Below are 23002 nucleotides of genomic sequence, written 5' to 3'. Positions count from 1 at the left end.
TGATTTTCAGTTTCAAAATGTTTTGTTGACTACAGAACTGCACCCGACTTTCCATCGGCAGGGGACTGAGTTGATGTCGACAGACTTTTAATTTTTGGGTGAATGTATCCTTTAATATCATCATGTCAGCATTGTCCTTGTGAGAATGTTGATGTGAGCATTTAGCTTGAAGAAACCGGTGCAGCCTCAGCTCCAACTTTTTAAGGGAGCTGAGCCCCTGCTACATGTTAGCATGCACAGAACATTAGCTTGAAAGAAACCTGTTCCCACACAGAGCTGCTAGCCTGGCTGTGAACTCCAAAACAATGTAGTATACTGTATATTTGATACACATTTAATTCCAGACACTTGAAAACTTTTACTCAAGTAATAGTCGTACCGGTGACTTTCACTTTTATCCAAGTAATGTTTTAACATATCTTTACTTTTACTCAAGTATGACGTTTAGTACTTTTTTAACAACACATTTCTGTTTGTATCTTTATTAATTTTTTCAACATAGCCAGAGAACTACACAACAACCAAGTGCCATAATAATAAGGTCCCACTTCGGCTATTTGTTGACACGTGAAGAGTACGTCAAGGCTGAAAAATAGAGATAAGCCATTTAAATACTCCTTGAGTACTCTTTAAGAGGTGGACTATTAAAATAAAAAAAAGTCACTGAAATGTAAAGTACTTGAAATTCATGGATACATTGCTAAAGAAATGTCAAAACATTGTCATTAAAGGCATTAATAAATAATAACACGTCTAACAAAAACAAAGGCTGGCATGCAAGAGAAGCTGCTAAGTTACTGAGGACCGACTAATTCAAGCTACAGCTACATACAGTATGTACATCGGGGCTTCCACACTCCTGATGAGTTATTTGGCAAAAAACACGGCACTGTACAGAATAAAAGCACAAGTATTTTACACACTATAAATCGTGGAGGACATGTACTCCATTGTTTCATCTCACATCATAGAGGATGAGTGTGATGAGGAAGTAAATACAACCAGTTCATAAAAAAAAAAAAAAAATCCTATGATGTCCACTTTTTATTTTGTGTCCTCTTTCGTCACAGAACGTCCGAACTTGCTTCATGGTGTAACGGTGTCAGAGAGGGATCAGGTGTGTATCGACGTTGACCTCGGCACGTCCACCAATGGACCGTCTCCAATACTGTCAGTCAGCTTATGAACCAATCAATAGCAGCCTCGTAGATTTTCAGCCAACCAGCAGTCACAGTTCTCGTCTCTACCTGCAAGCCCTTCAGGTCGGCTGGCGAGCCGTCAGATCTCGGTCAGCGTGATCTTGTAGGCGTCCGCGTAGCTCTCGATGTTGAGGACGAAGGTGTCTTCGTTGGAGTAATGCTCGATGATGTTGTCATCCATGTTCACCAGGATCCTGACACAAGAGACACTTGAACAGTTTAATTACACGCGCAAAGCACAAGGCTCCAAATAGGCCCTAAAATTCAGGGTTTGTACACTTTTTTCAAGGTCAAATTCAAGCACTTTTCAAGCACTTTTAAGGGTCATTTTTAAGATTTTCCAGCACCTTATTGCTGGGGTGAAATATGTATCTAAGGGAATATATATACTTGTGATTTTTTTTCTTCACTTTTTATCACAGTTATGTACATTGTATCATGCTGTAAACATCTAAAATTATATTTTATAATAGCAAAAACTTCAGAAATTAATTATCCAGTCTGATCCCAATTTTGTGAAAGACACAGAGTTATAATGTCAAGCACTTTCAAGCACTTAAACTAAAATCCAAGCACTTTTCAGACCTTGAAAACACAACATTGAAATTCAAGCACTTTCAAGGATTTCAAGCACCCGTACGAACCCTGAAAATTACAATCTGCTTGCTTCACTCACCCTTTTTTACTTTTCTTGTACACTTTGGCCACCCTCTCTGTGGGCACGCCGTACTTCTCTGATATCTACGAAGGACAGATGACAGCAGTTTGAAACAGGTGCTCTGCTGAAAACAAATTGTGCTTTCAGACTCTATTCTTCTGTCATGTGATCAGAAAAAAGAGTCACTCACAGCATCCATCAGGCCTCTGAGCGTGGGCGACTTCAGCATCAGAGCGTCAAACACCTCGTCCGCCTCCTTTCTGACGTACAACAGCACTGCGGAGAGAGGAGGAAGAATAAAGCTCCATGTGTGAGCTGCAGTGTTTAGCTTGGTTTTTATATATTATCTTGTGTCTGGGGAAATAAGCTCCACTTCAAACTTCATCTCAATTGTAAGGTTCTCCTTTATTATATGAAATATCTTCTGTTTTGTTTTTTTTCTGTTTTGTTTTTTTTCAGACAAAACAAGCACTTTGCAGACGTCACCTTGGGATATTTTTGAGATTTTCTAAAACAAAGAATTCATCAGTTAATCATAGAAATAGTCTTTACTTCCATAGCAGGTAGCTCCCTGCTAAGAAAGATTGAATGACGTGATCTAAAGCTCCAAAACAGCGACTAAACGGACCCCAACACAATAGATAAGATATGCAAATGAAGTCCTGAAAAACAGGGCATACAAATAGAAAAATTGACAGTAGCAGGAAAAAAATCACAGTTAATCACGGTCTCAATGGCCACAAATTAACTTTCATTCTCAAATTTTACACCAACGGGACCACAGCAACTTTAAAGTAGAATTCAATTAAATTTGAACATCTACAGTTAAGATTGCAAACTCCCCCTTTTCAGTCCAAAGCTCCACAACAGCTATTAAATGGATCTTGAATGAGATTTTTTTTTGGTCAACAATCAACAGATTAGTTGATAAGGAAAGTAACGGTTGCATATAAATAACCTTAATCAAACCAAAATGGAGAGTAGGTTCCTGAAAAATTGAATTAGCAAAAACTGATCTACAGTCAGATATTCCTCATTATTCTCTCAAGTCATTAGAAAGTTCGGCTGTAGTGTAGTTTGTGTTCCCATTTCAAATCAGGTTGAAACAGATATTTCTCTGGTCAACCCGACGTAACGTCGACCGTTGGTTTGTGGAAGCCGCAAGTTTGGCATTACGGCCATCGCCATCTTGGTTTTTACAGCTGAAGTGACCATATTTAGATGACAGGGCGGAGCTGGGGAGCTACTCTACGCTGACTGGATCTGAATGAGACCCCCAGGGCACTCGGTGGCAGCACCTTGGCGGTCACAAGGTAGCCTCGCCCAAAAGCACACCCTGCTTTTTTGTCTATTCGACTCTAAATGGGACTAAATGAACATCATGCTGCAAGTGATCGAGACCATCAACTTATCAGGAACCTGTTTACTGAGTTATCAAATCAAGGGAGAGGTAGGGTCATTTTCTTCGGCCATCTTGTACCTCTCTTGTGCGTCTCCTCTTTGATCTGTTTGTGAGGTGACGGACACAGATCCTCGTCCGACGGCCTGAACATCCTCTTCACCAGCACGCCTCTGAAAACACACAAAAGTGTGTCATACACATTATGCACCGTGTTTGCATGTGTGGCGACATGCGCTTCCTCTCCGTGTGATGCCGCTTTCTATTTGCATTCTCTGTATTTGTATGAGCTGGTGGAAATGAAAACACACTCACCCTTCTCTCTCGATCTCCTCCGTGTTGAAGGTGAACACCTGGAATTGAAGTATTAAGTATTCATGTGAGTTTAAGGCTCTGTGCACAAATAACAAAGTACCAATACAACAATCTAAAAAAGAATCGATTTTAATTAAAAATACTGCATTCAACTTCTACCGTAGTGTTGAAGTATCATTGGCACAACATGCTTAATCTGCATAAAAATGGCTGCTGATATATTTATTAAATATTAAATGATATCAGATAATACTGATGTAAGAACTTTACAGTTGTAGCTGTTCAGGGTACAGCTGGTTTAAAGTACTTTAAACACTTCCACTGGTCAGCAGACGAAGACAAGTTCTTTCACTTTTGCTCGCAGAGGAATGTCTGTGAAGGTGATCTACCTGTCCGGCCCTCTGCAGGTTGCCGAAGTGAACGTCGGGGATAAAGAGAACGGGCTGAGCCTCCAGGTCGGTCAGGGTCTTGAAATAAGTGGTGTCGGACTTCTTGGGAGCGGTTATCACGCCGACGCCTCCGTCTTTCCCTGAACCAAAAAAAAGAGAATTCAAGCAAAAAGATGCGTTCCACACTATTTCATATTAGCAACAGGACTGTTGGCCTGCCTGGATCCGTAAGGTCCATATCTGATCTTGAGGCTAAGACGTGCAATATTTTTAATGCGGCTCAAACCTTTTGACTTCTTGCGGAACAGTTTTCTCTCTTCGTCCCTTATCTTCCTCTCCGCTCCCTGAGAAAAAAACAACGGACACAGTGCGCTCATCAGTTTGTGGCCTGACCCGCTGCAGGTATGTAATGTCAGGGTTAATTCACAAAACGTTCTACACAACACGCATGCAGACATTTTAGTATAAGAGCGTTTGCCCGAGGTTCTCACATACCATGATTACATGACAGCTCGGCTGGCTATAGGTTTGTACCGGAGATCAAAATGAAGACTGAGTTTTGAAGATGGGTGTGTTCTGACCCGTGATTACTGAGAACTCATGTAGTAATGTACTAATGACTACTGAATACTCATGGGTCAACATGTGGCTGGTGTGTTCCCATCACAAGATGGTCTCTAGTTTCCCTCTCGATGGATTCACCATCGTAATCCTTGACCATCAGAAGATCGGGGTTGACATCATCTTTACTGTGTTACCATGTTTGGTTCAGGAGATATGACGCCAAATACATAATTCAGTTATGGCAGAAACTAAAATGGCCACCACCATGGCTCCATCTCTGAAAATGTTCAGGGCCCCAACCTGTACAAAGTGTCATGCTTTTATGAAAAAGTTTTTTTTGCATATCATCCAACTTAACAACCACATAGTTTCTGTTGGAAGGCACAGACTCAACTCTCAGAAACCCAAATGTGAACCTCTTACTTGAAAGTAGTTTCTTTCCCCCTTACACGCTGCGTATGTTTGTATCACTCAGGTGTGTCTGTAGGCTCAGTGTGCAGGTGAGACCACTAGAGGGAGGACTGATGTCATGATTTAACTCTCTTACTCCACCTAACTGCTGCTACTGTGCCTTCAAAACGCACTTCCTGTCACACACTTACAAAACCGACAGCTGCATTTACACTTAATGGTAAAGAGCCCAATGGAAGAAAAAAAACCCTTATTAAATCAAACTTTTCTGACATGGACGCAGAAGATAAATCAGACAGCATCAAAGTTATTTCCAATCAGGTGTCACTGAGGAGGACACAACTGCTACATCTGGTGAAGCTTCATGTAATAACAACTACTGTCAAAGCTGGAGTACATTTATGTCTCATGCAATTATTCTATTCATTTGCAAACTGTAGTTCATGTATTTGACATTTGAATGAAGCAGCGCTCCTCTTGTAGAATGATCAATTTGCATCAATATAAGAATATGTAACTGGGAGCTCCCTGCTCGGTTAACTGCTTGATTGATACCCGTTTCAAACTAAAACGATCATTCATCTTTGGTTCAAGCTTTTCAACTGTGGTGAAATGCTGCTTTCTTTTCTTTGTCAAGTATGTCTGTTAACTGAAAACCTGTGACTTTTAGACTGGTGGTCATATAAAAGGGGGCCTTTTTAAATACACCACCCTAGCCTCACCGCAATAAAACCCTTACAATGGGATAATCTAATGTGTTATTTCACATAACGCTGTTTGTGTCATGATTTTTAAACTAGTGCTTAACTGTGTTTAACTTGAATGCTTGATTTATAAATGTATTTATGTCATCTTCTTGCAAAGCACTTTCACAGACATGACAATGTGCTCTAGAAATAACAGAACACATTTCTGCATCTGAACTGGGTGTAAATCATTCCTTACAGACAGACAGACAGACAGACAGACAGACATGAATTCTCACCTTGTCACAGAAGACCTTGATCTGCGAGTAGGCCCTGTGCAGCGGCTTGTTGCTGCGGTTGTTGTAGCTGTACGTGTCGATCTGGATCATCAGAGGAAGACCCTTGACCCCCTTCTGAGAGGAGAAGTCTGTACTCAGACAGTTGACCGTGATGAAGATCTGCCAAGCACACAGACGAGGATTTGACTTCGACTTAAGCGGTTGTGAATCTGGATGCCGTGGCAATTTTCTTCAGAAGAGCAGCCCGAAATATTGACAAGCACAAACAGAGCCTCGTCCCTGAACCCGCTGTTTTTATATCAAGCTCTGAAGAAAACATGCTGCATTTCAATCCAGGGCTCCATCCTATACACATTCATATTTCATATGCTCCACCCCCCCCCCCCCCCCCCCAAAGACATGGTTTAAATTCTAAACGTCTCCAGTGAGAGCCATGAATTATCCAGAGACAGAGATTATCTCCGGAGGCTGTTGTGAGCTGTCTCTTAACTGCTGTGAGAAACACAAACAAAATTCCTTTCGGCAGAGGTTTCAGATATCTCTAAATCCCGGCAGATAGAAATCAAAACTACATGTAACTGCATGACAACACAGCACTCAGGATTAGTGAGAAGCAGTTTCTTTTTTTCGGTTATGTGGGCAACAGGAACCTCTGATTACAGTAACTGGCAGCCAGCCACTGCTAACATGTTCTCTGTATTTAGACCGTTTGACCATTAATTGTAAATCGAGATATGTTTGCATAAAAAATCACACACGTGGGTCTATAAACCTGCAAAACTAAATTAAGCGCGCAGGGTCCTCTTTCCCTGCATTTGTTTTTTACGACCGTCTTGAACTTTGGCATTGTGTCATGAGTGGAGTGATCATCTTAAAGACTCGTATCATTTTCAGTATTACGACTCATTTAACTCCATTAGAGCGAGCCCTTTAACTCGTGCCAAGAACATGTGGGAAGACGATCCGGGCACAAAAATCACTGATGATGAATGACAACACATGATTAGCTTAGTGCACGAAACTGTCTGCTCCAACAGAAATGACTATTTCAAGTGCAATTGTACCATTTTACAGCAGTGACCACTTTTTGAAAAGACTAGTTTTGTTCCCATCACAGCATAATTACTTACAAATGTACTAAAAATGAGTTTCCACCAAGAGATGCTTACTAATAAACAGCCAAATGTAATTTTTTTCCCCACCGTAACTATCTACTTGAGCTGTGTGGTGTGCCACCTAGATCTAAAACTGGCACAACCCAGCAAAATCACAAGAAATATGAGTAAGTGGCACATTTATTAACCATTTCATGTTATGAGACTATAACTGAATTTCATTTGAAAAAGTAAACAAACAGAGAGACTTGTGGTCCACGTGGTCAGTGACAGATCACTACTGCAAATAACATAGCTCAGGCACAAAAATGTAATAAAAAAACAACAAAGATGTCATGACAAAAGCTCTCTGGACAAGTTTATAAGAGGAAAGAGGTAGTCAGAAAAGAGCTGTCGAAGGAAAACTCAGATGTGGACCCCGGGGACAAGATGCTGCTCTAACCGCATTGTACTCATCACCAGAACCTGTGTAACTGTTCAGTGAGTACATGACTGCAGTCACAAGTTTGACACTGGTTACCACATGTTGCCGAGCAACGGTCAACAAAACTGGTACCCTGCTGTCAATGCAATGATTCAAACTGACAGCAGGTAAATAACGTTTTCACCAGGCCTTTACAAAAAGGAGTGAAAAACTGTTAGTGTTGCTCTACAGATCACTTTTTGCACCCCATATCTCACAGGTTTGGTTAAATTAATAATTTTGGCTATGTTACTGATCTACTCTGTCCTAATACGATCCCCTCATTATACGAACATCTCATAAAATCGCATTTGTTAAAGACTAGTTCAACATGTTCTCAGTGTCTGAGCCCTCGTGTCCACACCTCTTTTCAACACTAAGTGACGCCCGCGACCGAAGTTGTGAGCATATAAACAACTCATGGTTGCGTCTGACATAAGGGCCTCTCTCCAGGGAATTAAGCAAAAAAAAAAAAGAACCTGTCTTCCTCTGAAGTACAGAACTTCTACTGTATATTCAGAACTCTGATTTAATTATCTGAGCCACATTATGTGCCCTTTACTGAAAAGTCATTTGATATACAGCAAATCGAGGATTCTTCTCCTTCCCTTTCTTTTCTTTTACATTCATCCTTGAAAGTCGGACACTCCCATGTACTTGGCAGGTTAACAGGTTTCTCAATAAGTTGTACTACTTTTCCTGCATTCCTGAGACCTTTTTGTTAGCTAACATTAACAAATCTGTCCAAAATAAATCTAATCTACCTGTTCAGGTATTAACTTTTAGTCTTTTATGTTTGCTTTGTAGAGATTGATGAGGACATTTTCAAACAATTTATTCACTTCCTCATTGGACCTACAACAAGGGAAGCATGTGCGTTTATCTACCTGGGCATTACACCTGTTCCTGATATATTGAGGCTCAATAGTCACACAGATTAGGAGAATGAGAGAGAATAAAATGCAAAGAGGGAAAGAGTCAATATTGGCCCAGAGAAGTGTGCTTGGATTTCCTCCAGCAACGTCTTTTGTCCCCGGGCAGCCATTACAATGAGAGAGCCACATAACACACACACAAACAGAGACTGACTCACAAACACACACACACACACACACACACACACACACACACTCACGTACACACACAGTCAGTCGCATTCACACAGAAATGAGGGCAAAACAAACAACAGAGGGTGGGGACGGGGATTGGTGTGTGTTGGCCCTCGGGGGGCCTCTGGAGTTCAAACAGTGATGTGGCTCCGTTTAAGGAGTGGCCACAAAGGAGTGCGCCTCACAAAGACAAAGAAGACAAACAGAGCAAAAGCACACAAAACCGAACATCAGTTTTATAGTCGAAAAACATGCCAGTCGACGCAAAGCGAAGCTGCCTTTTGATTCTTGTGACACAGCGTCGGGGATTTAACTCAGTTTTTTTTTAAAGTGAGGTTTGGTGCCTGCATCACTGTCAAAAGCCGGCTGATTTCTCAAGCGAGCTCCGTTTGTTTGCCAATTCTTGAATCAGCGCAAAGAAAACCTGTCCCGCTGCTTTTTTGACATCTACAACATGCCTACAGCCAGAGTAAATACGGTGGAAGGGTTCTGGGAAAATTACATTGACATTTATGACCGGCAACAGGAGAAAAACTGGGACTGCAATTTGTGTTTTTGTACCTTGGCCTCTTCATTGACGTCCCAGGTGAAGGAGATGGCGTTGTAGGCGATTTCTTCGATGTTGCCGATTGTGTTGAAGCTCTCCTTGTAATCCGCTGTGAGGACAAACAGGGATGGTTTATTTACGCCAATCTGCCTCGACTGAAATGCAACTCCAGCAACGAAAAAACACGCTCAAAAGCTGTCCCAGAATAAGTGAGAACCTAGTCTCGACATTAACTACAGTTTACTTAGATTTTCCCGTGACTAAAAATGTTATCTTATGTCTCCTCTCAGCGAAGAATTGGTCAATAAATGACACAAGTAGGTAGCTATTGCTTGTTAAGATAAGCAATCAAACGGCACGCTTCAATTTTATAAGATAAACCCTTATCTGTCACGGCAAACAAACTCTGAGCGGCTTCAAAGGCAACAGGAGGAAAACACAGGAGGCTATCTGGCTCTGAGAGCCGTATCAAAAGCCAGTCAGGTGACGCATCGGCTGGATATTGTTGACCCGTGTGACCAGAAACTGGAGGGACTATAAATGTAGGGTGCTGGGTACGATGGTATGCTGTGGAGAATTTGAATGCAGAATTATTTTAGTAGAATGAACTTCAGCGCATAATGAACAAAACTATACATGTGTGTGAACGGGATGGGAGTTGTTGACCGAGAAAAATAGAGAATGATGGCAGGCTTAGAGCCGCGGAAACAGAACTATTTCGTCCAATCAAAACTATTTATGGTCGTTCCGGGCAGACACACTGGAAGACAGGGTGAAAAGACGTCCGTCATGAAAAAGATGGGGGCAGGGAAAGGAAGAATAATGCTTTACTTCCCTCTTCTGGAAAACACTCATAGCGATGCATAGCGGCTGTTTCACATGAAAAGCGATGGAAATAGTCAAGAATTAAAAAAAAATGATCGAGACAGAAAGTGACAAAAACTGACAGACAAAACCGCCCCCTGTTTGACATGATGAAGCACACTGGCCGCTTTAACCTGTGAGTCACCTTTGGGGTTTTAAGCTGTAAAAATGTGTATTAGTCAGTCCGTATAACAGACGCCGATGGGATGACACAGACGCGACTTGAGCTGAAAGTCGTTGGAGATGCAGCTCATCCTACAAAAACCTGTCTGGCGGATGGTCAAATCTCAAAGAACCCCCCCCCCCTTTAGTCACCTACTCCATCATCCTAACCGCCAAAAGAGCGTCACTTCCTGTTTTTTTTTCAACAGGTGCACAAAGCAGCAGGGCAGGCAGCAACATGCTTATCAGCCGGTCCCCCCTCTGCTAGAATAACCCCACTCTGTGACGCAGCCCCGGGGGCACGATGAACTCTCCGCCCTCCTTTCTCGACAAACCCTCCACCGCTATTCAAATCAGCACTGTGGACAGCTTCAGGTTACAGGCTGCATCCAGCTACAGGCCGACCCCGCTCAGGGGAGCAGGGTGGAGGGGCCTGTCATTTGACCTACTGAGCTGTTCGAGTGGAGATTCTCCACCTTAATGCACCGTCCTGCACTCACACATAAAGTAGAGTAGGATAGACTAGATTTCAGCTTCTCAAATACCACTAATACTTTGTGATCTGGACGGTTGGTCGGACAAAACGCGCATTTTCCTCATCCTCATTTGCAACCCGTCTTGAGGAACGTTGTTTGTACATGCCGAAAGCGTGTGTGCATCTATGTGAGCAGATAGGCATCTGTGTGTACACCTGCATGAGTCAGTGTGATGGAAAAAATATTTGTGTGTCAAGCTGTAGATGCACACTATCTATCGATCTGTGGTGCATACACACAAAGAACAACACAATCTCTGGCAAATGCAAAACAGGATGCTGAAAGTGAATGTTAGAAGATAACATACGTTCTCTGAACAGGATCTATGAACAGGCAGCTTCAGAGTCATGTTATCTATCAAGAAGACAACAGCAATGGTTTGACTCCAGAGTCAATTTATCTTAAGTAGTTTTATTCTAAAATTAAGATAATAAAGGTGTAGTCCGTGACACATGGTCAGCATTTAAAGGTAGCTCCAAAAATAAGGCGACCACAAATCAACAGGGTAGCCAACAACCCCTGCCTGCTATTATTTTGGCTGCATCTATTTTCTATGGTTGGGCTGATAGACGACGGCATCGTCCATAGCAGAGAGTGTGTCCCGTTAGAGTTGTCGTAGGCTGAAATTTGATTTTAGAGAGAAAATCAAAAGAGGTTTGTCGCTGCTCCACACGCTAACATTTCGTCTCCATGCCCTTCTGAAATTGTATTACAAAATTCCTCTAGGTATGAAATTTGGATGGAAATACTTAAGATTTGATGTAAGAAGGATATCTGAATGTTTCAACCCCGCTAACATGTTATATTTACCTGTTTTGGCATGGTCCAAGTTCTTATTTGGGGGCGGGGGTCAGACCCCCCCCCCCAAATCTCCCCTGTCGTTTGAAACCCAAGACACGCTGTTTCTTTTTTCCGCGGCTCACTGCCAGTGTGTTTCTCTCGATCATGTCGCTGTCATTTGCGTTATCTTAGCTTAACTTCCTCAGTATAGCTAGCTGGCTAGCTGAGCTTCTGAAGCTGAACACAGGTCCTTTTTAATGAGCCGTGGAGCTAGTAGCCTTATTAGCTGCGTTTGCCAAAACCTCGGATCATGGGGGGAGTGAACGCGGGCTAAGGGGCTCTGCAGTCTCCCAGTGAATGCAATGCATAGCTATGCTAACCATCTCTTGACTGTTGCTTCATATTCAACAGAGAGATTAGTTAAAGTCTAACTCTCAGCAGGAAAGCAAATGAGCGTGTTTCCCCAAAATAACAAACTATTCCTTAATTACAAAGGGATGTATATTTGCAAACCTTATCAAAAGGTTCATGACTGTCAAAGAGAAAGACAAGTTTTACAGGTAGAAGTAAAGGAAACATTTCTGAAAACTTAATTTGGTGCATCTGAGTTTTGTATTTTCCTCATTTGCCACCACAGTAGCAGCCTCATGACGGTTTAAATGACATTGCAGCAGACATAAAGAAGCGTGTGAATTGTAGGCTGATTCGTCTCGGTTCTTGTCAATGTAGGCATTCTAAATTGGGCAAGAATTACTTTCAACAGACCAAAACCAGCCAAGGTTACAGTGTGGCTAGCATTCCTCTCCCTGTCCCAACAGGCTGTGTATAGGCGTGTGTGTATGTGCGTGTTTGTGTGTCGCCCATCCACACGAAGTCTCCCACATACCTCTGAATATCTGCCTGGTTAGCAGGCCTGAGCTTGTCAAACGCAAACCGCCTACAAGCTTCTCACACACTGACTCAACGAGGCATAGAAACGCTCGGTTTAAATTCAAATCCATCAACAGAAAAAAAAAAAAAACCCGCCAGACTAAAGGTCAGAAGTCTTAGGATACCCTCGGATCGGCAGCATGCGTCCGTGGGAAACGCTGCCAGAGAGAGAAAGTTCGTCTTGTTTTGTTTCTCTCACAGCTGTGCTTTTCTCAATCTCGCAGGCAATGTCGGGGAGATTAGAGGATTTATGTTGTGTGTCCCTGCAACACCTAGACATTAAGAGATTCAGGTGTGTGTGTGTGTGTGTCTGTGTGTGTGTGTGTGACGGTGGGCAGCTGAACAGCCTCAGGCAGACAGTTGGGTGGGGGCTTGTTTGCTCTCAGTTTGGTCATGCCTTGTTTTTTAGCTGAGCACATTCCAGCACTTAACTTAAATCTGTCATTGTCTCCTTGTTCGCGTGTTTTGATTCATTCATTGGAAGAATTCGCCGTCATTCACACATAAACACGGAGAAAGTCTTGGAGGAGGCCTTACCGATGTCTAAGACTCTCTGTTTGGCCGTGTGCTGCCGAGAGTGCCAGTACTTCCAGTATTTGAGCTGCTCGTCTCGGTTCTTGTCTTCGCTGAACACCACCATGATCACGCTCTGAGAAGGACAATCTCGATCAAATGATGCTCAAGTTTTCAGAATACATCCGGCCAGTCTGAGGCCCAAGTTTAAAGACATGAAAGTGAATTGATCGGCTCACCCGGACTTTGCTGATGGGGTGGCGGAGGCGTTTGTTGGCGCTGAGCTCGTTGAGCGTCACAGCGTAGAACTGGCCCTTGTTCAGGTAGGTCATCGGCCCCTCGCCCTGCTTCTGGCGTAATGAGCGAGAGGCGTCCAGTGTGTACTGGAAGCTGTCACTGCACGCACATAGAGAATGATATGGGATTAAACATAACACGGTGGGATGAGGGTACATCGACACACAGTCTAGCATTTCTCTCCGGATCACTTTAGGTCAGTGTTTTGATTTCAAAACGGCACATATTCAATATTAGAACAGAAACATTAGATCGTAAAACAAAGTCAAAGGACGATCTTCAAACAGATGTTTCTCGAGGATGCTACACCAAAGGCCTTTACGGATGTCTCGGATACTTCAGATTATACTAAGGACCGACACCTTCACACAGAGACTTTTCAAGGATGCCTGTGTTTAGCCTCAGTCTGCCTATTTGCCTATTTAAATATAAGTATCTGCTAAATGTGTTAATGTCAGTATAAACAGATCAGCTAGATAACTATAGCTGTCCTGGCTGAGTGATGCTACGCTAATGATGGTTAAAACCACTGAGACGTTACATGTTCAAAATCTATCGAATAGACATGTAAACAATCAATAAACAAAATAAATAAATTAAAAAAAAATGTTTGTGACAATGGGAAGCTATTTTAAAGCAACACTATGTAGGAATTTAGCCCCCCTCCCTACATGCTTGTAATAATAAAGGATGGTCCCGACTGATTGATGGTTTATTAATTTAAGTTCAAACTTGCTCTGTAAATGGAGTGTCTTGCTCTTGTGGTCGGGAACATCGATCTGAAGCTCAAATCTAAGGCTGTGTTCTGTAAATAGTTTTCTCATAAATAACAAATACAGCAACTTCTGATCAACCCAGGGCTTAAATTAACCGTCTTTCTAGTCCCGCCCACACCCGGGCTGAGCACAGCCCACTTTCAGTGTAGGCCCTGCACATCCCAAATGCAATTAATGATGATAATGATAATTTAGTTGGTTGAACAGATACAGACAATGGACAATAATCAAAATTACCTCCACCCCATCAAAACTGCTTACATTAAATGAAGTAAATAAATTGTGCATAATAACGTGTAAACTAATTGATTGCTTCTGCGACTTACACTCCCTCCTGGTGAAATAAGAAGTCCTCTGTAGGCAGAGAGGCGGGTGCGTGGTACTTCTGTCGAGAACACACAGAAAGGGGAAATCACACGGGCACACTGAAAAGTTCATTTAGCCTGAGAGGAACTGGCTAAACAATGCTGTAAATATCAGAGAAAGAGACACTATTGTCATAAATAACGAACAGAGTGACAACGCAGAGAAGCGATTCAACGAATACTTGTAGATTCCCGTTTAGACGATGAACCTTTGTGAACCTCGGTGAATCATATTTAAACATCTGTCTGTCCTCACCAGCACATTTCACAACAACTCCAGCCATGTGTGCGCTGTCAAACATCATCGGCAAGTGATGTTCGTTTTTTCCTAGCGCCGTCATTCTCAATTCTGGTGTCTAACAACCGCCAGAATGTGCCTGATCATTCACTCAGCTGTGGTTTGGACTGTGTTTGCAGTATAGTAATAGTATACTGACAGCGAAAGATCAAGTTTTTCCACTTTCTGTTAAGCCTGCGAATGAGTCTTGACAGCAGTAGTTGCTGTTCATTTTTGAGGGACAAACTCCAAATTTACTGAGACCAAATATCTAATGTCTTCTACAGTTTGACTGTCATCCGCAGGAATGAAAGAAAATCAACCAGTTTTGCAAAGACACTCAACTGTAACTGTTTCAGGGTAACGTTTTTGGCTTTCATCCTTTTAATAGTCTACTAGTGAATATGTAATGTTGATCAGTCCAATAATGTTTTCTAACTGTTAACGTTGAGGTAAAGCCCCTGGAATGTAAAACTGACCAGTCTAACGGACTTACGATGAACGTGATTTTGTGCAAATCAAATATGTTGCCATCGCCTTCAATCAATCGATTCATCTCGTGAGTAGAGCTACGACGATTAGTCAAATAATCGATTAGCCGATCAAAAGAAAATCAGTTGCCAACTATTTTGATACCAGATTTATCGTTTAACTTGTTTTTCAAGCTAAAATGTCAAACATCTGCCTGTTCTAGCTCTTAAATGTCAGGATTCGCTGCGTTTCGCTTCTTGATTTGTGACAGTAAATAATGAGTTTGGTGGGTTTTGTTGGCTGGACGAACAAAGCAATTTAAGTGCGTCACTTCGGGCTCTGGGAAGTTGATGATTGCGATTATTCATGAAAATAAAGGCCAGGTTAATCAATAATGACAATAATCATTAGTTGCAGCCCTATTTAAGAACCCTTGATCTATTTCGTCACCCCTCCTCCAGGTTGTGAACGACCATGTCATGGTGTATTTTTCCTTTATCGTAAGAACAGTGTCTGTTTCAGAGTCCGGCATCTTGTCTCACCCCGTCTCTCTCCTCCTCGTAGGGGCTGTCCGGTGGACTCCGCTGGTCTTCCTTCACATACGAGCTGTGGCTGACAGTGGTCACCTCGTACGGACTCTGTTCGTAGACCACCCTCGCCGACTCTTCTCCTTCCATCCTGTAGTGAAGCCCCGCTCCCGCCATGAAGACGGGGGCGTACATCTCGGCCTTCACCACGGCCACAGCCGGCGCGCTTCCGTCCCCTGACGCCACCCCTGCCCCGGTGGAGCTGATGAACTGCTCCCGTTTGGCCTCATGCTGCTCCGTGTTCAGCGACAGGTTGACAGGAACAGACTTAAGGACCTGAACGCGGTTGTCCACGGTCTCTACCTCACTCTGGCTGCTGGAGTTGCTCTGCAACGTAGATCTGCACAAATAGAGGGTTGAAATAAGAGTTAGGATGTTTTTCTACTCCTTCTTTTTAATACATTTTGATGAACGTCACTCATATGAATAGTACTTGAGTTAAAGTCTCAAAGTATCTGATAATGAATGTACTCAAGTATCAAAGTAACAAGTAAAGTAAATCATACATATACTATATAATTGATTTCAAAAGCAATCCATGCACTCCAAAAAAGAAAATCTCGGGAGACGAGGAAGAAAATACTGAAATGCCTTTATTGTGGTGGCTAAATCACTAAAAGGGCAACAGTTAATGATTATTACATATTTTTTAAACGATTGTCCTATTAATGATTTAGCCATTACAATAAAGGTATTTCAGTATTTCCTTCCTCTTCTTCCGAACTCCTGGACAGCTTTTGAAATCACCTTTGTCTTCCGTTTCTCCCATTGCATTTAAGAGAGCAACCAGTCTGCAGACATTTTTTAAAACGTACCTCAGTGCCTCAGAAAGTGCCTCAGTACTTGCATATATAATGTGAGTTACATTCCATCACTGTTGGTGAGTAACACCGAACGTAAACACAACTTTAGCTCAGTTAGAAGAAAGCTCCAAGGGACATCTTCAGTTACCTTAAACTTGACTGTGTCTGAAAACCTTTTTACACCTGTTTTTATTTACAGATTTACACTCTGATGCAAACAGGTGTTGGCGCCAGCTAATACAGGTGAGAAAATGCAGGCAGCGGGTAGAAACCAACGTGAGGATGCGTTATCAATCTTCGTTATCTCATGAGATCTTTTGTATTTTCTCCTCTCGCCGCAGGATTCAACAGGTTTACACTGGATGCAGTTTTCTATGTGTGCTTCCTTCATTCAGAGCTCATCTGTGGAATTTACACATGCATGCTAGAAGTACCAGTCACACATCTCATGATCCTAAGTACACATCTTAAATTTGTAATTACATTTTTTGTTTTAGCTCTTAGACAAACTGTTTTTGTCCACCTCTTTCTGTCTGTATAAACACCAAGACACCCAGATCCACTGACCTCTTCTCCTGCTCCTCTGTCATTTCAATGACTTTGGGGACCGGCAGAAGCCTCTTCTCTTTGGGCACCTGGAAGAAAAGAGGAGGATGTGTTACATTGTTTTAACATCATTCAACAGGGGAGCTGTGGCTTTTTAACATCACTTGATATTTCTCTTTTTTTTTTATCTCGAGGACATCATACAACCCCGATTCCCCCAAAAAGTTAAGACAGCGTGCCTCTTCTCATGTCACAATGAGTGTATATTTACAAAAAAACATGTAAAAGCTTGAGGATGAATTTTCTCCTCTTTGTTCTGCATCCAATTTAATAAAGGTTGTGTAGGATTGCAAATCACTGTTTTCTCTTTTATCCAGCAGCATCACAGCTGTTTTGAATTTGAAGGGGTGAAGAAATTCTCCATCATTTATCACGTTTGATGAAATTAGAAAACAGCCGTTTATTTCAGGCCTCTGCATCATTTTAGCAATATTTATCAATAGAGGGTTATTAGAGTTGGGGTGAAATGACTGTGTTTTGTTCAATTATTTTGTTGGAACTGCGCCTGGATCGATAATAATGACTTTAAGTATAATAATGTGCTTTTGAATGATAAATAAATATGGTATTAAATTACTTTTCTGTACTTTTTGTTCCTCTAAAGAGACGAAACTTTTTTCATTTTTTTGCTGTTTCTTTTTAACATCCACTTTATGTCTGACAATTAAAATTCTTCAATACCATAAGATACCAAGTTAAACTTTTGCAGCTTTAACTTAAAAGTTGAGTCAGTCTCAGAACATGCTTTACTTCTCTTTGAGCTGCTCTTTTATATGTTGTAAATCACTGAAAACCGAACATTCCGTATCATTAGCAGGGGCAAATAATGATTATTTTCAGATGTCAGAAAAGAGTTAAAAAAAAATGTATTTCATGTAAATTATATGTTATCTTAGCCCGAGGAGACATCTTTAAATGTTTTGTTTTGTCTGCCAAAAATGGCAGTCAATTTATCATCATGTAAGACGGAGAAAGCGTCATATTCTCACATTTGAGTAGCTGGAGCCAGAAAATATTTTGGATTTCTGTTTACAAAGTGACTAAAACCCTTTATGATGAAAAATAGATGCTGATTCATTTTCTATCCTTCAACAAATGGATTTATCGACTGCTTGTTGCAGCTCCATTCATGACTAAATATTACAGAGACTGTGTTTTTCCAGACCTTGTAGTAGTCGTAGAGCAGCCCCAGGGCGTTGGCGCTGTCCTCGTCCCCGTTGATGCTCATCATGGCCTTGGTGGCGGCTGTCAGCGGGTTCTCCAGGTACGACCTCCATGCCTCGTCTTCGCTGGTGTAGGCACGCCGCACCGCAGGGTAGGAGCTCTCGTTGGGGACGACCACCACCAGGCGCTTGCTGGAGGATACACACAAACATTTTAATTCAAGAGATTACGCAAGTTAAGAGGCTGGTTTGTTTCATAAACGCTCAAATGTGATCAACTTCCTCAACTTTCTACTATCTTAAGTGTTTTTCTTTCATTTTTGCTGACTAATAAAGTCAGAAATCTAAAGTTGAAACTTTAAGATCTGGTCATTTTTCTATATAAACAGAAAAGAAAATCAAGAGATTAACTGATAATAGAATATTGACGCTTCAGCACTTTTCGTGCCCGCCTGGCTTGTGTGTGCACATGGGTTTGTCTCTGTACTCTTTAGGCCCACTTAAGTCGAGATCACAGACCAGTTAAACACACAGTGTTGTCACAACATCTCTTTGAACCCAGCCAATCACAGGAGAGTCGCTGAATGTGTCAATGTGCACTTAGAAGACGTTGTACAGCGCCCAGGGTCAGACACACCTTCTTGAAGTACAGTGTTAGCCTTGTAAAAGTTTTTTTTTTTTTTTCCCATTTGTGTTCATCTGTTTGTGGTCACAATAATATGAGGGCTGCGACTAACGATTATCTTAATTGTCAATTACTCTGCTTGTGTATTAAGATATTCCCTTTATTGTCATAGTGGAGTAAAGAAACTAGATAGAACTTCACATTTAAGAGGCTGGAATAAGATCACTTTTACTCTTTTATCTTAAAAAAATGACTCAAACTGATAAACAAAATTTCAAAACAGATGCCGATTAATTTAATAGTTGACTAATCCATTGTTGTGCCTGATTCTCACTGTTCATTTTCAATTAATCAGTATCAACAGGAATATTCTTAACTGTCGTATCAATTGCAAGAGTTTGAAACTCAAACAACATTTGACTTGTTCTATTGTGGTTTGTAACTCCTTGTGCCAGATCCACCTGCCAAACTAAACAAACACATGTTTGTCCCGCCTCTAATCGGTGATGTCACACTGATGTAAACCCTCACAGAAGAAGATGCCACGCAGCCTCGATGACGCTGTTTTACCATCTATGCCTCAGTGACATTTGAGTCTTTTTCCAGCTTTGGCAGAACGTTGTTCAAGTCACTCGATTAGTTATCACTTTAGCTGTGAATCAAACTGATTTTCTTTTACGGATCTTCCATTTATGACTTATTCTGGTCACTTCTCGATGCAGGTTTGGAAGAGGTACAAAACACAAGTACAGCAGGTGATCTTTATGATCTGCTCTTCTCTGCTGGAGTTTTACAAAATATGCCCACTTTGTGTTATATTATTGGTGGGAAGTTGTAGTTTACACCGCAGAGTAACGGAAAAACCTGCTTCAAGCAACCACAATTAGACACTTCAGGTGCTTTGTTTAAATACAAACAACTGTGTTGAGGCCACCAATACTACAACTTAGCTACAGCTGATAACAATAATAATAACAATAGTAATGATAAAGATAATGAGTGATCGTCCCCTTTTTCAATTCAAAATACAGGTCAGTGGTGTCAGTAATTCTGTTTATCAGTCACACAACTGCAATAACATAATTAAAAGTTATTTCCAAATTCAATTTATGAAATAAGGAATGGGATCTGGTCATATCAGGCAGTGACATTTTCAGATGCCTTGTCAGACGCATAACAACCATAACTAATAAATGATACAGTTAGACTTTAAAAATAACAAGTAAATGCTTTTTGAAAAGTTTTTTGAGCAAATTGTTTATTGTAAAGTGTGTAAATAGTTAAATAAATAAATAAAATAAATACTGTGTAGTTCATCTCTTACGATTATGATGATGATGATATAAAGATGTTTCTAAACTTTCTAAACCTTCATTGCTTCATACATGGTTTATAAAGCATTTAACTGTTTGTTAACAGTTGAAACATTATTATGTAAAGTTTAATTAATTGTAAAGTTTCCATTTCTTAATAATGGTTGTCATAAAGTGATATGAAATCAAAAATGAAGAAGATTCTAAAAGTTCTTTTAAAATAATCAGTGAAATGCTGCTCTGGCTACTTAGACTATAAAAACAATATTATAATTTCTTCTTTAATGTAATTAAATTAGCTTCTGATGGTGCAAAACACACACACACACACACACACACACACACACAGGAGGCCAACAGGCAACACAAACTGTCCTCACTGACAACAGGCACATCCATCGCACACTGTGTGAGGCCGAACGTATGACAAATGCAGTGCAGAAGTAGAGCTAACAGTCTATTTTCAGGCAAAAAAAACAACAAAGTGTTTATAAAATCCAGTCGTTGCACTTCTGAGGCTTTTTTTCAACCCCATCAGTCAAAAATGGCGAATTGAGCTCTAACGAAGTCCACGGCGCCAAGTTGACTTCGCAACTTCTACCTCCAAGAAAAAAAGTTACTTGACATCACTTCCAAAAGTAACACAAGCAAAAGACTGACAATCTCTATCTCTAATTACACATGAAGTCCAAAAGTATTTTAATTAAAGATCGAAATAAAGACAAAAAAGGAAAAAAAATGAACACATGAATAGTCAAGTGTTCTCCCCTTCAAGTTGTAACCATCAGAGATCCTCTCCGCTGGCTCGATCACTTACCTGTCTGTCTCCTGTGACATATTTTTGCTTCCTCTACGATTCTTCCTTGTGAAACTGGACTTTCAAGTCGGAGCAGGTAATAGAGTGAGCGAGCTGCCAGAAGTTGGGCTACAGGTAAGTCGACTTTTCTCGCCCCGCTTCTTTTCTCCCAGCCTCCCTCTCCCTCTCCTTCTCTCTCTCTCTCTCTCTCTCTGTCTATGTCTCTCCACCTGGCAGGCAGGTGAAACCTCTTTTGTCCCCGGCAGCCAATAACCTTCTCTGCTCGTCTTGAGCTCGCTTTGCACGCAGATTAGGACATAAATAAACACATCCTGCTGCCACGCATTATCATATTTGCCTTGGCTTGCTTTAATGGCAGCGGGTCAACTTGATAGCCGAAATTCTTTCACTGGGAAAAGGGATTGAAGGGCGAGGGCGAGTCTGCCGCTGATTGGCTGCCGCGAGCTCGAGGCCGGGCTTTGATTGGCTAGTGGAGGCACAGAGGGCGGGTAGGGGCCCAGCTCACCTGCGAGGAAGCGAAAAAGACGGCATTGAAGGCAACATAATGACAGAGAATGGGGAAACTCGGGCAGCTTCTCAGGTTTTAGTCGCAGAAAACATACCTGCCTCTACATTTTTTTTTATATTTTTTAAAATAAGGGGTGTTTGAATGCAATAATTTGACGCATGGCTGCACACGTCCTCAGGTTTTCTTCTGATATAACCTTGTCCCCCCTCGAAAATGTCCTAATGACTCGCCTGTCTGTGTTTCAGGTACTCGGGGGGCAGACAGAAGGCAGGGAGGAGCCCTGTCATTAGCTGATACAATGCCATTGTCCCCCTTAATGAACCCATTGTGTAAAGGAGAGCCCAATGTTTGGGATTACCCTGCCAGAACAAACAATGTATGTGTGTGTCTGTCTGTGTGTGTGTGTCTCACACAATGCTGGAATGCTGCACAACAATTTGTGACCACTGATCCTAAGTGCTCCTTTTTCTCCCTTTTTGTGTTGTGATCATTGTTGATGATAGTTGGATGATTGATACATAGAGGACTTTATTGATCCCAAACAACATAAAGACATCTTAAATGGCATAAGCAATACAAAAATGAATTTAAAAAACACGTCTTAAGCTCAGCTCAGTGGGTAGAGCTGGTGGACTAGTGATCAGAAGGTCGCTGGTTTGAATCCCAGCTCCCCTGGGGCGAGACTGAGCTACATGTCGAAGTATCCTTGAGCAAGAGTGGCAACATCCCCGCGACCCTCACGGATAAGCGGAAAGAAAATGGAACAGAATGTCTTAAACTACAAATTTGATGATATTATAAAGTGAAAGACTGAACAGACTAGTACATAATATGTAGTGTCTCATGTTGGTATGGTTCGTTGTTGTTATGGATGTGATAAGTGTTTGTTCATCTTCAGGAGCTTTTCACCACACTTGCTTGTTCATAAAGTAACTATTCGGATCAATTCAGCAATCTAATGACCAAAAACACTAGAAAACTAGTGTACAGGGGGAATTTTCAATAGTGGAAAGTAACTAGGTACACCGACTTGTTCTGATTATTTTGATTTTTGCTACTTTATACTTCTACTCCACTGCGCTTCTGAGGCAAATGTACTTTCTATTCTACATTTGTTTAACAGCTGATTGAAAACTACTGATTTTTTTAAGACTGAGATTTTACATAAAAATGATCATTTTATTAAAAACATTTATTGTTAAAGATTTCAAACTTTTTGACTGCGTAGTTAGAGTCGTCATGTTTTGGATGCTTATGAGTTAGAAATGAGTTACATTGTTTTTTATTAGCTCGTAAAATCTGAAACATGACGACTGAAATTAAACCATCTGATAAGTTTATAGTGGAATGTCTTTTGAAGATGCAATATGTCAGAAATGCAGTCGAACCCATTCATAACTTCGCTAAATTAGTCAACAGAATGTGAAGGAATAACAGTTTTGAAGTTAGACAAAA

At 41.3% G+C, this 23002-nt stretch overlaps 1 protein-coding gene across 1 annotated transcript; it reads right to left on the bottom strand.

Annotated features, from left to right (window-relative positions):
• Window positions 1–318: 318 nt before the first annotated feature.
• Window positions 319–21387, bottom strand: grhl2b (grainyhead-like transcription factor 2b). Its single transcript, XM_030412466.1, has 16 exons — window positions 21040–21387; window positions 18287–18476; window positions 17083–17150; window positions 15668–16052; window positions 14339–14397; window positions 13179–13335; window positions 12964–13075; window positions 9169–9263; window positions 5921–6079; window positions 4247–4304; window positions 3961–4100; window positions 3572–3609; window positions 3338–3429; window positions 2048–2133; window positions 1876–1940; window positions 319–1393 (listed from the first exon to the last, which is right to left on the bottom strand). Exons 1-16 carry the CDS (start codon window positions 21057–21059, stop codon window positions 1279–1281), a joined length of 1839 nt encoding a protein of 612 aa, XP_030268326.1. The 5' UTR covers window positions 21060–21387; the 3' UTR covers window positions 319–1278.
• Window positions 21388–23002: the final 1615 nt, after the last annotated feature.

This window comes from Sparus aurata, chromosome 3 (assembly GCF_900880675.1).
Source record: "Sparus aurata chromosome 3, fSpaAur1.1, whole genome shotgun sequence".
NCBI classification, from domain to species: Eukaryota; Metazoa; Chordata; class Actinopteri; order Spariformes; family Sparidae; genus Sparus; species Sparus aurata.
The sequence above is the reverse complement of the archived record's forward strand: the minus strand, read 5'-3'. Positions and strand labels throughout refer to the sequence as shown.